We start from the raw sequence: 16608 nt of genomic DNA, 5'->3' as shown, positions 1-16608 counted from the left end.
AAGAGCACTGGCAGTTGTAGGTATTTTTCACTTTTTTATGGAATTATTTATTTGGGAATAGAAGAGATTATGGGCTCAACATGAGTTTAAAAATATATCACTAACTTCTTCCTCCTTGTTTTTGAAGCTGAGTTATTATAAAACAATGGGATATGTTGAAAGCAATCAAGGATTGGACATCCTTTCCAAAACAGGCTGTTCTCTTCCACCTTTAATAAAAGAAATTTGGGGTTTAATGTTTAAAGAAGAGAAAGCAGAACAGGAGACTTCAGCTGATTTCTGTGGAGATGAATTAACATCCTGAGGCTTATTTGCTTGTTTAGCAAGGCCACCTGGGCCTCCTGCTGAATGAACRGGAAACCACACCCACCTCAGGCCTCCCTGTTCCTGCAACGAGAGGAAAAGGTGTTTAAGGTTCACTCCCTCAGGAAAGGTTTAGACTGAACCTCAGCATGGATATCTTTAGTGAAAAGGTGCTCAAACACTTTGGCTGTAAATTAACATTGCAGAATGTGATAATGGGTAAGGTTGAAGCGAACACCAGCAGCTGTCCAGCCAACCTCCCCGCTCAAGCACAGTCAGTCCASTGGAGCACATCAGTAAGGATTGTGCCCAGAAGGCTTCTGAATATCCCCAGTGTGGAAAACTCCACTCCCTCTCTGGGCAGCCTGATCCAGTGTTCAACCACCAGTGCACAGTAAAGAAGTTCTTCWTGTTCCAGTTGAACTTCCTGTGTCTCAGAAACAAATCATGTTCCCCAAACAAAGTCTGTTTTGCCCATGAGGGTAATTGGGAAGTGATATCCCTGTCTTTATCTCAACCCATGAACTTTGTTTCCTTTTTTTTCTGATTTCCTCCTCCACCTCACTGGGGAAGGGGACTGAGACAGTGGCTGGGTGGCAGACTGGCAACCAAGTGGAACCAAGCCACCAGAGTAGTGCAGCAAAATACAAGTTGTTTGCAAGCTTYGGACTCAAGAACAAAGACAAATGACAACAAAAAGAAGTAAAATAATTTAGGCTGTCAAACTCTACTTTGTGTCACTGATGGGTTATCTGTCCTTCTCTGTGCACTGAACTTCACATCACAAAGTTAGGAGTCTTTGCCTTTTAAATCAGCTTAGTGTATTGCACATCTGTAAAACGGCAGCTTCTACCAGATCAATTACACAGTTCTTAGAGTAAGAAGGTCTCTTTGATCTTCTGCAAAGTCAGCAAGCCCTTGAGCTGCTCAGGCTTTGCACAATTTACAAGAGCTTCTAGGAGCTCATTGAAACACAACACTTCTTAATCTGCACCTCATAACCAGGTTAATAAACACACAGTAAGGTATACACCATCCCAAGTGATGTATCTATGCATCTGCCCATATTCATTCTTGTCCAATAGAAGGCATTTTGTTCTTAAATCTGYTCAACAGTAGTTCAATTCCTACTTAAGAAACCTTATTCTGTGAGGATCCAGTCATTGTTTCCTCTACTCCTTTTCAGTCTTGCCTGAAGGGGTGAGTACATTGAACACAAACTTTAGAAGCTAATAGAAAACACTCTATAAAATACAAGGGTAAAGGATCATGGGAATGGTTATAAAACAAACAATGAAGGCACAATAAAAGTAGTCTTAAAATACAAAATAGCAACCTTTATTATGAGATCATAACACATGCCAAAATAAAAGTGTCTTTTAAATCACTGACTATGTTTATGAATTGTATTTACAGGCTTTTCCTGCGATTTTAAAACCAGAATTTGTTTGKTTTTGCGGATACTGTTAAAAATAARTATTTTAAAACATGATTCAAGAAAAGATGCATACAATAGGAAAAGGGAAATCTGGCTTGAAATGAAACCATTCCTGCAGAAGTCAAGAGCAAAGAATGTATTAGGGCTGAAAACTTAAATACACCCTACCTTAAACTAAGATGGGCAAAAAATTTGTAAAAACAAGAATAAATCACCTAAAAACTAATGACGCAAGTCTTTTTTCCTTTTTTTATAATATAACATCAAAATTACAYAGAATACCCCAGTGATCACTAGGAAATCTGCCACAGTCTAGTTTTTCCAAACCAATTAAGTCCATGCTTCGTGGAATAAACTGTCCCCCTTCCACYGCAGGCCGAAAGTAAACACGGTCAAACCTCATCTTGCACTTGTAGGCTGCATTCAGGTTGGTGTTGGACTGGGTGTCCCAAGTGTAGCGGCAGTGYTGAGGTTTATCCAAAAACTCCCAGACATCCTTAATGTTCCCAGGTAAATTACCAAGTTTAGTAACCTGAAGGAAGAAGGAGGAAAAAAATTCCATAAGAAAGTGAATTCATTTTCCATTTTCAAAAAATAGAACTGAGCTTTCACAGATTGYTTTATTTTTTGCAAAATGTAAGTTGTTAAAAACCAAGTATCTTCAAGATGTTTCTAGACTATGGTATTTCTCCAGATACCCTGAAGCATGACCAATTCCTGTTGCAGTTTCTAAATCCAAAACATGTTCCAATAGAAATTTTCAGCACTGAAATGTTGAGGCATAGGGGTCAACACCGTGTTTTCTAAAGCAACGGAATTTCAGTTCACTGCAATGGAATCTCATGACAGGGAGAGGTGAAACACTGACCTTCTAGTAATAATTCACAAATTTAATTTTTAGCATCAGAAGCCAAAAACTACTTCTAATTTTGAATGTCCTGGTCATAGGGGATGAAGATCTATTTCTCCAGAGCACCCTATTCTTTCRTTGATTCTACAAGCTCTGAGAATGGGAGAGTTAAACAAATAAAAATCAGGTTCTCAAAATGAGATGTTTCTGAAGTCAAAASTTCCATCAAATCTGCCTGCATCTGCTCAGATATAAATATTGTTAATAAAGCATTTTGGTTTTGGAAAGGGGTCTCCATATAAATCATCTCAGCCATAACAATGCTTACTTCCACTTAATCACACTTACACTTTTTAAGAATAAGTGTTGAATACCCCTGCTCTGCCGAAGCAGGTAATTTCTCATAAAGACAACAGCAAAGCCTGAGAAGGTTTTGTCAGAATGCCTTCTCAAAACAACCAAGTTGCTCATTTCTCTTTACCTCACTGTCTCTGAGGTTTGTATCCCCTCCAAATATAACAGTCCTGGACTCAGACTCCTTCTGCATTTSGTTTAACACTATTTGCAGCTGTTTTATACGTTCCTTAGCATGATCTTTAGTGCTCTCCAGATGAGAGGTCATAAGGCAAAGCTCAATACCAGATACGCTCACCTATATGTGAAACAAAGAGACAATGTTACCATGCACAACACCATAAGAAGCTCAAAGACAAAATCTAATCACAAAGAGAATTACTGAATGACAGAGTTCTGGTTAATATCAGATTTACAATGAAGACAAGTGGCTTACAGAAGGAAAACTGGCTTCTAGTTTTGTTTTCAGAGGTTATCAGACTTGAAAACAAAGTATGGCAAACAACTTCCATAAAAGATTTGAGTTTGTCAGTATCAAATTACACTGGGTTTGTATTCTTGGAGAAGTTTTTCTGCTGCTAAAGACTGTCATAGAGAAAAAGGCAGTTAAGCCTTTCCCGGGATTTTTTGTTCGGAAGGAAGAAATCCAGCTGTTTAGTACATCCTGATTCACTCACATGCACAACCAAAAGGTTCCKCTTCATGGCAGTTGTTGGAAAAGGTATTATCTCATGTTTCAGTAGCTTCACTCTTGATTTCTTTAACATTATTACAGTGAAATACTCATCTATGTTACCTAAAGAGGACCAAGGAAAGAAAGGATTGAAGATACCTTCTTCTATGCCATAAAGCAGTTAAGGTTCTGAAAGAGACATTTTTACCACAACCTGTGAGAATACGTTGATTTTTAAATCATTAGTGAAAAGTTATGTAATGATGGTGTGAAAAGTATTTTTCAGATTTTTCAAATGCAAATACTTAAAATATTTATAATATTTAATACTTAAAAAATCACTTATGTATGGTACTTTTTGGCTACYCTTGCTACCAGTCTTTCAAAATGCAGAAAAAAGTACATAGGAAACCACTTGAAAAGCATGCATAATTTACATCAAGTTGTACGCTGATACCAAAACACAGAAACATTTACTGCTTCTTTCTTCACTGTACTCTTTATACTCTTTAAAATGGTTGAAGGTTTTGGCAAAGGAAACAGAATAAACCCAAACTTTATTTTCTGTTTTTTTGTCTCAACTGAGGATTTTTTCTTACCTGGAATAACAGTGTAATTGCCTGCTTTCATCTGGAGAAGAGAGAGRTGTGGTGGGATGACTTCTTGTAAAAACACAACATCTGGATTGTATCTGAAATCAGCAAGGTAAGATTTTCAATTAATTACTGAAAAGTAGTACTGCAATATTCTGAGACCAAATGGAACAGAGTCAGGGATTTCAGGGACCTTGCCTTCATTTTCCTAGGTATATTAGGAATCTGTTCTTTAAAAAAAGAAAAAACTATCTGCACCATATTTAGCAGCACGCAGATACCATTATTATTAAAAGCAAGCAAACAATTATTATTATGAACACAAAACTGAMATGGTAATAAAATGCCTGACTTCCTCATTCCACAACCTTGCAGGTTTCATATACTACATACATGAAGAATTCAACTTAAGCAGCTGCAAAGTAGCTTTGGGACATGTTCTCCAGAAGATTCTAACCACGCCAAGTAAAAAATGATTTAGTTAAGGGGTTTCAGCTGTTTTGAGAGGAAATTAGCACTTGTTTAAATAGCTTAATCTACACTGACAAATTTCTGTATTAATATAAATCAATCTATGTAACTGTTGAATCGCTCATAAATATATTGAAGGCAGGCCTCCATTGCTAGAAAAATAAAAGATAAGCATGGATTCTCTTGCTTTTATCTTGCACTTCTTTTTTGATAGACAACTAACAGTAAAAGCAAGAGAAAAAAATGCACTAAAAATCTTTATTGCTGTTTCAAATAGTTTACTCTAGCATGAAGTTATTCACACTATTGCAAGTTTCTTGCAGTTTTACCCTTCTCATGTAGGGGATACAAGTATAAAATGTTCTTGATGTATGACTGCAACTTGAACAATATTGCTTATTATTAGATTTTTAAAGCAGCCATTTCGAAATATTTAACCTTTGGGATGCTGCCTAGGTTCACATCTCTAACAGTCAGTAAAACAATTCTCAGCTATTTAGGATTTATAGGGTGATTGTACAGTGCATCTAACATTAAGGTAATAGGGGGCATGAAGATGTGTAAATACTTAAATCAATGAAGTTTTTTTTCTTCTGTTGAATCCAAGTACATGACAATAGAAAGAGGAGGCTACACTTACAATGCCAGGTATGTACAGATTCCTCTAGCTCGATCTTTCAGATTTCCTAGATCCAGCCCATCAATGTTCCAGGTGATTAGCGAGAAGTTGCTGTCATCTTCTTTCTGCTCTGAGTCTGCATTATCGACACTGGCACTACTTGTAGTTGCATCTCCTGTGAGGTCAATGCTAAAGAGAGAGTGTACTTGTTTGTCAACATGCATAATACTAATTTATCTGTGATTACCTCCCTGATGTTCTAAAGCATCTATTTATCTCAACATTATTTAAAAGCATAGTAACTAAAACAGACCCCAGTCACAGAGCTGCAGTAMGCAGGTGAAGTAAATGGYTCTTCCTCCTCCTTATAGACACAARGTAACATTTACCATTCTGATTTAAGTTAATCAGATGGTGACCAACATAATCCAAAGCACTTGAGTAGTTCAGCTCCTTCCCCATGCTCCCACTCTTTCCCCATGTTCTTCAGGAACAGGCTGCTTCAAAGTGGATTCCTCATGGGGTCCAAACTGTTCCAACTTGTGCTCCTCTGTCCATGTGTCCACAGGTTCTGCCAGGAGCTGCTCCAGCATGGGCTTCCCACAGGATCACAGCCTCCTTCAGGCATCCACCTGCTGCAGTGTAGGGTTCTTCACAGGTGGAACCGGTGAATCTCTGCTCCCCTGTGGTTCTCCATAGGCTGCAGGGGCCCAGCTGCCTCACCCTGGTCTGCACCACGGGCTGCAGGGAATCTCAGCTCCAGCACCTGGATCACTTCTTCCTCTTCCTTCTTCACAGATCCTTGCTGTCTGCTGAGATGTTTCCATTTCTGTCTTCTGTGGCGGCTATGGTTGTGCAGCAACTTTTTAACCTTAGTACATTATCCCAGAGGCRCTACCAACACCACTGATGGGCTCAGCCTTATTCTGCAGTGGGTCTGTCTTGGAAGTCAACAACATCGGCTTTGTCAGACATAGCAGAAGCTTCTGGCAGCTTCTCACAGAGGCCACTCCTGTAGCCCTTCACTATCAAAACCCTGCCAAGCAAACCTAATACAGGATAATGTTGATGTTTTGACTATTGCTAACTGGCACTTACCCCACCCAAGAGCACTTTTCAGCTTCACAAGTTCTGCCAGTGAGCAAGTAAACAAGAAGCTCGGAACAAACGTAAATGGAAGGGCTGATCTGAACTGGCAAAAGGGATATTCCATACCACAGATCATCATGTTCAGTGAATGAACGGGAGGGAACTGGCCAGAAGCAGCCATTTGCTGTGTAGAATTGGACTGGGCATCAGTCAGTGGGTGGCAAGCAATTATATAGTACATTACTTGTCTTTTTTGGGTTTCATTTCTGTCTCTTTTTTTGTTATTTCTTATTTCATTACAATTAATTTTATACTATTTATTTCACTTTATTTCTACCATAAAACTGTTTTTACCTCAACCCATAGGTTTTATCTTTTTTTCCAATTCTCTTTCCCACCCAGGGGGTGGTGGTGTGTGAGGGTGTCCAAGTGAGTGTGTGCACACTACTTAGTTGGTATCTGAGATTAAACCCCAGCAGGCAAGGATCTGGAAAAATGCAATCCCACATGCAGRATCAATACCTGCAGTACACCCTCCAGCTGTGTGATTGTGTACACAAGACACACATCTTACATCCTACCTTCCACAGGTACACTTAACAAGGTGTGCAYGTATGTGCCAATTTTATTTATAGAAATGTAAATACGCACACATCTGGTATAACACAAATATGCACAATTTACACATATACAAATGTGTGTACGGAAAAATCCGCGCATGTATTGCTGCACAAGACAAGGCAACGAGATGAAAATGTGCCTGTGCCTTCTCCAAAAGGCTCGCATTCCACAGTCCAGAGGATGCACAGAGGGGAAGTGCAGCCCGCATGCCTGACAGCCTCTTAGGGGTAAGAAACGTCGGGAAAGGACGAGAACGGGTGCGGAATAGAACAGGAACCGCCTGTGTCGGCACACGTCCGCCGAGGTGCGATGGCAGGSGAGAGGGGAGCGCCGCTCTCCAGGTTACGGCGATGCTCTCCCGGGTGCGGAGCCGCAGCCCCTTCCCGCCGAGGGGAACSTGCCCGACCCCCGTCCGCCTCCTCCCGCCACATCCCCTGTCCCTGTCACCTACCAGCCGCCGATGTCCGCGCAGGCCGGGGCCGCCTCGCCCGCCGCCGCCTCCCYGTCCCGCGGCGGGTCGAAATAGGCGTTCAGCGCCCTCTGAAACACAGGGGCGGCTGGCAGGGAGGGGCCGCCGCCGGGCAGCCCCGCGGCCCCGCCGGCCCCGGCCGTACCTCCATGTGCCAGTCGCTGCCGGCCAAGAAGCGGCGCGCCGCGGCCTCGTCGCTGCTGGTGATGGCGGCGAACTCGGAGCACAGCGCCTTCCTCCGCTTGGCGACGCGCAGCGCCTCCTCATCCTCACCCTCATCCTGGTGCTCCCGCTTCTGCTCGGCGGGCGGCGGGCTCGGCGCTGCCCCGGCCCCCTCCTCCATGGCTGCGGCGGAAGGCGGCGGCAGGCACCGCCCGCCGGGGTTGCGGTTCCGGGGCGCGGACGGGCGGCTGTCGGCGGGGCGGCAGCATGGGCTTCACGGTGGAGACCCTGAGGGAGGCTATGAAGTACATGGTGGAGTCGCAGGGCTTCGACCGGGTGCTCCGCAAGGTACGGGCACTTGCAGGGCAGGGCTCCGGGAGCGTGGCTCCGCCCGAGCTGCTCGTTTGTACGAGTTTCTGTCCCTGGCCGGGGTAACAGGCTGGGCCGGGCTCGGGGGGTCAGTCCGCCGGGGCTGGACAGGGCTGAGCACGGCAGGAGCCCGGTGCTGCAGGCCCGCCGGTGTTTCCCCGCATTCGGGACACGGAACGGGGCCGTGTGGCCCTGGTGCTAACACGAGCTACAAAACACAGTCTTTATAGTAAGAATGACTCCGTTGTTATTCAGTAAATCTGTTAAGTACTCCAGCTGCCTTCCAGCAGCTCTCTGAAGGTGACTGTACCGAATAACCTTCAGGAGTCATTAAGTGTCATTCTTCCCTTCGCAGTACGTGCAAAGCAGCTGACTTGCAGGTCCGTGAAATTGTGAAATAAACTCTTCCTTGTTTAAAATTAAAAGGTAGCTTATTACGACATTTCACACCTCAGCCTGAAGTTAGACTGAAAGTACAGTGCACACTCCAGTGCTCTCTGAATTTCTTCACAAGGCCCTACGCTACACCTTCTGGTATAAAGAAATGTAATTGACTGGTACTGCTGTGGTGTCATGCTACATTATGCTCAAATAAAGTTGAACTTACTGTATTGCCTTGAATTGTGTAGGGTGTGGAAGTATAGCTGCTGTGTAGGGCGCTCCTGTGAAGCAGTTTTAGTGTTCTCATTGAATTTTGCAATGCTAGAGTTATCCCTTTAATTTATATTTGTTTGTGTGACTGTGACATGGAGTCATGGCATAAATACCTGTAAGAAAACCAACCATGTAAAAATTTATATGCTTTGCTTTGTAGWGAAGCAAATGTAATAATGGAAGCTTTTGTTGACAGCTCCATGATCTAATACATTTAATAGAAAACACCTATTTGCAAAGCAATTCTTACTGTNNNGGTCCCTTTAAAAAACACATCTTGATAAGGGTTGCATATGGTAAGCTTCTGAGAGTATTGCGTAAGGGAGAAAGGGGGGGCTCAGTAAGAGGCCTTAAAGAAAAAAGGCAGGGACTCCTGCGTGCCTGTTTGTTAAGATTAGCTTAGGTGTGGTTAAGGAGCCCCAGAGTTATCAGCTACATGCTGGCCACACCCACTGCAAAATTCATGCATCTCTAATACATGGACTCATGGCGTAAATATCTCTAAGAAAACCAACCATGTAAAAATTTATATGCTTTGCTTTGTAGTGAAGCAAATGTAATAATGGAAGCTTTTGTTGACTGCTCTGTGATCTAATACATTTAATAGAAAACACCTATTTGCAAAGCAATTCTTACTGTCATGTTTTTCCAAGACATGTTGGTGAGTATAAAGTTTGTAAAAAATGTATAAAGCTTGAGGAGCTAATTTATTTATACAGTCCATTTAGTTCTTAGTMAYCACTTCASTGTGATAACTTTGYRCTCCTTTTACATCCTGATAAGTGGTGAGCAAATATTAGCATTTCAGGTCRTAAAGGTACTGGCTGGAAGTGTTCCTATCTTGCTCTGGAATACTTTTAGATTTTTTCTGCAACCTTCTAGAATTAGGATGCTATGAGCCTGACGATAATAACAATAAAACTACAGTTGTGTTTGAATTAAAAGTAACTGCTGCTTTTCTGGAAGATCCCTGAAATCTCTCTTACCATAACTAAATGACTTGAGGTTTTTCCTATTCTGGAGAAGACACATTTTAGTCTGAAACCCTTCACCTCCAGTTTCAGACTTAGTTTCTGGTTTAACTCCAGTGTGGTATCTACACAGAGTTTAATGACTGTGTGTTTTAAGGGTGGAAGCTGACACAGTGTGCTGTTCCCCGAGGCAGACGCGGGGGAGGACAAGCACAGCAGGGCTGGGAGAAGCACAGACCAGCAGCTCTAGCTGAGTAGGTCCTGGAAGCGTCCAAGTACAGAACTATTTTTGTCAAGGAGAGCAGGCATGTAGTGCCTGACAGAACAATGACAAATGGAACCAGATGCTTTCCTCGCCTCGCTGGTGGATTGGAGCACCAGTCCCTGACAGGAGTGGAAGCCATCTGCTCCCAGTGTTGAGCATCAGTAAAGTACTCCTTAAAAATTCTGTCAGAAGCTTAGGCCTCCAGTGCAGTGCAGCATGCCTGATTTAGAACCTGGGGAATTCATTGACATAGGTGCTGTTTCTGCATTAGGACATTGCCTCAGTAATTTTCTCCCTGTKTAATCMCGTTTTTTTTCCATTAGAAGACTCTCTACAATATCATCATTGATCTTAGTACCATTTGTCTGCAAAATTTGAATAAACTTCGGCTTATCAAAAAGAGTGAAACTGAGCTCTTACACTGCATTATAAATAAGGAACAATGAAACTGGGAACATTTTACTCTTAATACCTTTTAAGATCCAAAAAAAAATTAATCAAGCTGGTAACAGTAAAGGCAACAGGCAAGTTAAAAAAAGCCATTGCAAAAAGTTTGAAAATAAATAGGAATTACAATATATCCACATTTCACTTGTCTAAAGGCACTTCAGAGTTTTAGTTATACATGTTAATATATATGTGGAACTTGCCCCAGTTGTGCATCTGCTTTCAGWTTTTGAATATAGTGCTACTAACTGAAGAAACTTAAATAGAGATTTTAAAATACTGAATTGCGGTAACTTCTTGGTCTGAAAATTCCAGCTTCTTGTGTTGGCTATAGTGGGAAKTATGGTACCATAGGTGAACTGTATGTATTTACCACCTATGGGCTAGAATACAACTGGATATGGAAATAAYGATGCTGTAACACTGTGATACAGCCATGGATACTTCTACTCAAGAATATGAATTTCCCATCAGGGAGGCCAATTTGATTTGTATTTCCAATGTTCATTTCAAAATACTGATTTTTACTGAGGTTACCCTAATATAATGATAAATTAATTACTGATGATCTCATTTCCATTTTGTGAGGTAACAAATGTTTCTTCACAACTGTGGTACACACAGCAGTTTTTTGTGTTCCCTCTAATCTCGCCTTTCACTCACAGATTAAAGCAAAAGGAAAGCTGAAGACAGTTTCCTCCTAAGGAATTCCTGACAGCTTAGCAARTACTGAAGTTTTATTAAGCTGTCAGTTTAAATATTTATCTGCATTAGAAGTTCAGATTTTTCTAAGGCAACAGTCTCCTGCTCAAAATTTATGGAAATATCTAATGGGAGTGTTGAATTGCTATATTTTCCATTTTTAATTTTTCACCTGGGTCCAGAGTTAGACAAGATTTACTTTCAATTTCATTGAGGGCAATATTGGATGTTGGTACTACTGTCACTAAGCTTTTTATTCCTGTTTTGGTTATACAGATGAAACTTCAATCTGCAACTCCTGGAAGAGTAGTCTGTGAAATGAAAGTAGAGGAGGAGCATACAAACAGAGGTGGCACATTACATGGAGGTTTGACTGCCACACTTGTGGATGTGGTGTCAACAACAGCTTTGCTGTACACAGAAAGAGCAATACCTGGGGTCAGTGTGGACATGAACATCACGTAGGTATCATTCACTATGTTTACTAAAATATACTAACTTTTGTTCCCCTATTGACTCCATTGTACATCATTTCTGTGCTGTGACACTCACTAAAATGGGTGTTTTCTTTGGTTTCAGAAGTCCTGTTTTGATTYAAGAAAGTTGCTTGTATGTATTTGGAGACATTGCCATTTGGTTTCAAATTTTGAATTGGAGCTTCTTAAGCTTTTATTTGTTACATGTGTTTCAGAGACAGTGCCCATTCCTTCATAGAATGTAAGGGATGTTGATATGTRATCAATTTTAGTCTTAAGAAATTGTTTTGATTTCAGTTTTCACTTGTGCAGATATGTTAACATCTCCTCAAAACCCAAGGTCTAGGGTAAGCAGCTTTCTAGAAGCCTTTTTTTAGTATTGGTCCATAAACCAGAGAAAAATATTAAAGCAGGAAAGAATTTACCTCTGTTGTGTGCCCATATAGAGGATGAATAACAGAGAGACATTCTGATTCATGGTGGAAAAAGATTCCTTTGCTCTAGGGTATTTTAAGGTGGTTTTATGCTGAGAATAGTTCCTCCTGTGATGCAAATTCAAAGCACAATGCCTTTAAAAAAATCAGTTGTTCTGACACTTTCTTTGATCATGCTGTAGCTTGTCAGCTTTGCTTCATTACTTCTAATGAAGATATTATGACCAATTGGAACTAAAATAATGCTATTTAGAATAATTAACACAGTATATAAAAAATCTTAGAAAAGTAACCCCTCATCAAAACTATCTTTAAGGAAAAAAAAAAGCTTTAGAAGTGCGTAGGAAGTGATCTGTATCTTTACCAGGTTCCCTCCTTTCTCTGCTAGCACCTTCTGATTCCTCCACTGGGTAGATGGTATTAAGCATCTATTTGGGCTTCCCACTACCCCTGTGATGACCAGGATCTTACTGGAAACTGATACCTGAAATTCCCCTATGATTGTGGGCTTTTCCCTGCAGTAGTATAGCAAGAAGCCATATGATTTGTTGACACTGAGTTATGTCCACCCARTTACATAAGGGCTGAAATCTGAAGAAAGTGCTGTCTCTGGAGGTGATCCAAAATTATCTTTAGGCAATGTTACATGAAGTAATATTAATAGTTTGTTTTTTTTTTTTTAAGTTGAACTACTGTGTTCAATGAACAAGTGAGATTGGATATCAAATATTGTTATAAGAACTTTTTTCCCTTTTTGGGAAGGAGCTTTTTAAAAAGTTGTCATGAGGAAGCTATTTCAGTAATGGAAAGAACAGAGAGAAACAGAGAAATTTTTTTTGGTAACCACAAGAGGATCAGCAGTAGCTTCTGGAAATGAGACAAGGCTGAAACCCTGCCCTTGTCAACCAATGGAGCTGGTGCTACATCATTAGGTGTGACTGACATTCTTGTGACATGGTGTCATGTGTATAARTGGACTGGTTGATGAAATTAATCTCAACAAGATTAACATCCAGCAATTCTACAATCTCCTCTGCAGTTCTGACATTTGCATATTGTGCCCTTATTTCAGATCATGGTTGCATCATGTTCCTCCTAATTCTTTCCAGGGGAATTGTTTGTGGGGAAATTTCTTCCTATTCCCTGAAGAGTGTGTTTTGAAAGCACACCCTCCTGCTCATGTAAATAAAAACAAAGAGTTATCTAATGAATGAAAACAGCATTTGAGGGCTGCCCAGATTTCAAGGACTWTCCTCTAACCAGGGTATGGGAAACAGTTAACCTATGCTTACAGTGCCATGCAAGAATGACCTTCTGGAGCCTTTGTAACAATGACATTTTGCAGCTGAAGCAGCCAGAGTAGTTTAGAAAGGCTGTAGGGAGCCAGCAGTGGTTGGAATAGGACTTGGAGCTGAACTTTTAACTGAAGTCTTGGATACCTCATTGTTTCAGTTCCAAAACAGACTTTTCGTCAGAACCAAGCCAATGGGTTTCTTTYTAGCCTCCAATTTCTCAGAGAACTCTTATACTTACTTACCACTGCCAGTAGATAGAGGAGTACATTAMGAAGTGGGGGTTTGCAAGTAGGTAGGCAGACAGAGATATGTCTTATTACCCACTTCTGCTAATCTKTATGATTATATAAAATGCAGGAATGTTCTTGGATTTGTCCTCTGTACAGTCKCTTACCTCTTCCTTTCTTTCTTCCTTGAAGATACACTTCTGCTGCTAAGATTGGAGAAGACATACTGATTACAGCTCAGATTCTGAAGCAAGGAAAAACCCTTGCGTTTGCCACCGTGGAYTTAACAAATAAGGCGACAGGAAAGTTAATTGCACAAGGTAGACATACAAAGTTCATAGGAAATTAATATGAAAAATTATTTTAAATAATAATGTTGGACTTCAGAATCCCATATGGAATTATTTACTCACACCAAATCATCTGCACAAAGTTGTGATAGTCTCTATCAAGTCAATTTGTCTCACTCCTATAATAAACGAACAAATTTCTTAATTACCACCAGAATTTCTACAAGCCTGGGTTTGGGATGAACAACAGAGTATGACAGCACAGGGATGCACCTGGCTTATTTTGGTTAGATAGCAGAAGGGAAGAGCCTTTGGACATGCCATATGGTTTACCAGCATGACAGTGTTTTAAGAGATCTGCTTTCTTTACCTGTGGTGTCATGTGACAAAGCAACCCGGTCTTCAGGCCTGTCACAGTCACACTCAAACACCACTAAATGTGCTTCCAAACTCTACTTGTTCCCTAAGATGGTAGTATAGAGTTCCTGTAACATCGTGCAGAACTGGTTTGAAAGTGTACAGCAGAGTAATACAAAATGGAATTTACTGATGCTGTAATAAATCAAGAAGTATTCAATAAAGCTTTCTGAAACTACCTTTTTTAAAGATTGTTCCATAGTTTTGTAGCCTCTTCGCACTAAATAAAACCTTACCAGAATGGAGGTGAGAGAATGGAGGGAGATGGAATTTGTATGCAAATTCACCTGAGATGTCGTCATCTCCCTCTGATCTTTGAATATGAAAATGCAGTTATATCATGTGGGCTTTTCACCTATACCTATCTAGTTGTAGAGGTGTAAAAATCATCACCTACATGTTACAGATGTATCAAAATAATTTGGGTGAGCTTTCATTCAGGCTAAGGCTATAGATTATCCGACCTGGGTTGAATGTGGTAGAGCTGCTGTTCATCGGCTGATAACTGGTCTCTTGCACTATTGTGGACAGGCTTAACTGCTTTCTTCAGACTGTTGACAAATGATCCAAGGCTATCATGCTGTAATAAAAACAGCAGTGCTACATATGCACTGAACAATTGTCTCCCCTAGCAAAAAGCTAATCTACACTAGCATATATAACAAAAAGTCCTTTTTGTTGTGTAAGTTAACTCATTGTCTTCAGTCACTTGACTTTTGTGATGAAATGTGCAGTTAGGGTTTTTTCTGTGCATTCCTAAACCTAAAGGAATAATTTTCAATKAGTTAGGTGACTGACCTGTTCATGCAGTCTGATTTTCAATACAAAGTTGTACAAGTTTACTAATGTGTCATCATTTTGAACAAGTAATATGAGCAGATTGCCAGTGGAAGTCTCTAAAAAATACCTACAGTGGGCTCAGGCTACCAGCATGTATTTTTGCTGCAAATTAATTATTGTTCATGGTATATACATTCTCAATAAAAGCTTCTTCTATGTGGCTGTCTCAGAAGCCTACATGGCTGACATKCCTGTGGCTAGTTGAACTTTTAATAGTAGCATCTCCTCTTTAGCAATACATTCAAAATTTGTTTTCCCCCAGTACTTGCACTCACTTGTGCTCAGAAATCATCCCTGAATCCCATTTAAAGAAACACAGGGTTTTGCTGAAACAGTTCTGCAAAGGTGCTTACTACAGGGGCAACCTTTTTTTTAAAGAATCTTTGCTCCTGAGAACTAGATGYCTCATTGTATTAAATTCTCACTTTACAGCTCCCTCAGCCTGGAGTGCTGTTATGAGTCTTAAGCATCTCCAGTTCCTCTACATTTACTTGGATGAGCGGAGAGGATCAGTCAAAGCAACACTTACTCACTTTGGCAACTGCTTCTCTGGWTATCTTCCAATTAACATGTTCTGGCATCTCCAGCCATCTTTTTTCTCATTCTTAAATTTACCAGTTTTCTTCGATGGGTTATTCATGTAGTAGAGTGCAAGAAAATAGAAGTAAGCATTAAAACTGCTCCCCTCCAACTGCTATAAAGCCACACACCTCACTGGAACATGAGAGTGATTTTTACCTGCAATAAAAGGCACAGGGTGAGAATGAAGGAGGTGCCAAATTCAATATGTGATAAAATATTGAGAACACTCAGCTCTACGTGCTGGGGCCACTCTGTCCTTGTGTAACTGTCCCAGTGCAACTTAACACGGCTTCCCTCAATCAGCACTGGCTGCCTCAGGAACCTRTCAGAGTTAAGTGGTCCCATTCTATCACTTAGCATTCATCATATCTACATAATTGCTACTGAAAAGCGTCCAGGCCAATTGAGAGTGGCAAACTTCAACACAGAAGCAACAACATCCTCCTGTTCCCGTTCAAGCCTGGCAAGGACTGTTTCAGGCTGAGAGGGAAACGGAAATAAACCTTCCTGAAATGACAAGTGAATTCTCCCTTACAACAGACTATTCAACGCAGTGTTTTAGTACTGCCTAATTAATAAGAGGGACACCATTAATATGCAGGCCAGTTATTTCAGAAGCATTAATTAAACAGTATTTTAAGACATCCTTCCACCAGAAACAGTATGTTGACCTCATAATTTATTTCACAAGTTCTCTTAGGTGCAGAGATGATCTTAGAAAGAATTGTCACCAGTGAGCTTGCCTAGCTTTGGGAGTAAACTGTCAAGCATCAGACTTAATACTTGGAAGTGTTCTTACTGATTTCACTCTAAGCTGCATGTTGAAAAATCTTATCTTAGCTGAATCTCAAAGAAAGTAATGGAAACAAATTACTGTAAGAAGGACAAATGGCTCCACCTGGCATCAAACAGACCTCCTGTGGGGTTGACCTGGTTCTATCACAGCAGATTTAGGCATGATTCCCTTACAAGCAAGGAAATAAAAGTGATTTCATGA

The 16608-nt window shown here is 40.7% G+C and overlaps 2 protein-coding genes across 2 annotated transcripts; one reads left to right on the top strand and one right to left on the bottom strand.

Moving 5' to 3' along the window:
- Positions 1–1614: 1614 nt before the first annotated feature.
- On the bottom strand, positions 1615–7823 carry TDP2 (tyrosyl-DNA phosphodiesterase 2). The gene is made up of 7 exons (XM_057366623.1): positions 7626–7823; positions 7463–7551; positions 5323–5490; positions 4218–4309; positions 3623–3741; positions 3073–3243; positions 1615–2273 (listed from the first exon to the last, which is right to left on the bottom strand). The coding sequence occupies exons 1-7, from the start codon at positions 7821–7823 to the stop codon at positions 1992–1994; spliced, it is 1119 nt and encodes a 372-aa protein (XP_057222606.1). The 3' UTR covers positions 1615–1991.
- An 86-nt stretch (positions 7824–7909) lies between these two features.
- On the top strand, positions 7910–16608 carry ACOT13 (acyl-CoA thioesterase 13). Its single transcript, XM_057366625.1, has 3 exons — positions 7910–7990; positions 11327–11511; positions 13675–16608. The coding sequence occupies exons 1-3, from the start codon at positions 7910–7912 to the stop codon at positions 13829–13831; spliced, it is 423 nt and encodes a 140-aa protein (XP_057222608.1). The 3' UTR covers positions 13832–16608.

The sequence above is a fragment of the Malurus melanocephalus genome, unplaced genomic scaffold, assembly GCF_030028575.1.
Source record: "Malurus melanocephalus ecotype Western Australia unplaced genomic scaffold, MMel_1.1 scaffold_69, whole genome shotgun sequence".
NCBI lineage: Eukaryota > Metazoa > Chordata > Aves > Passeriformes > Maluridae > Malurus > Malurus melanocephalus.
Note: the sequence above shows the minus strand (reverse complement) of the source record. Positions and strands in the feature narration are given on the sequence as shown.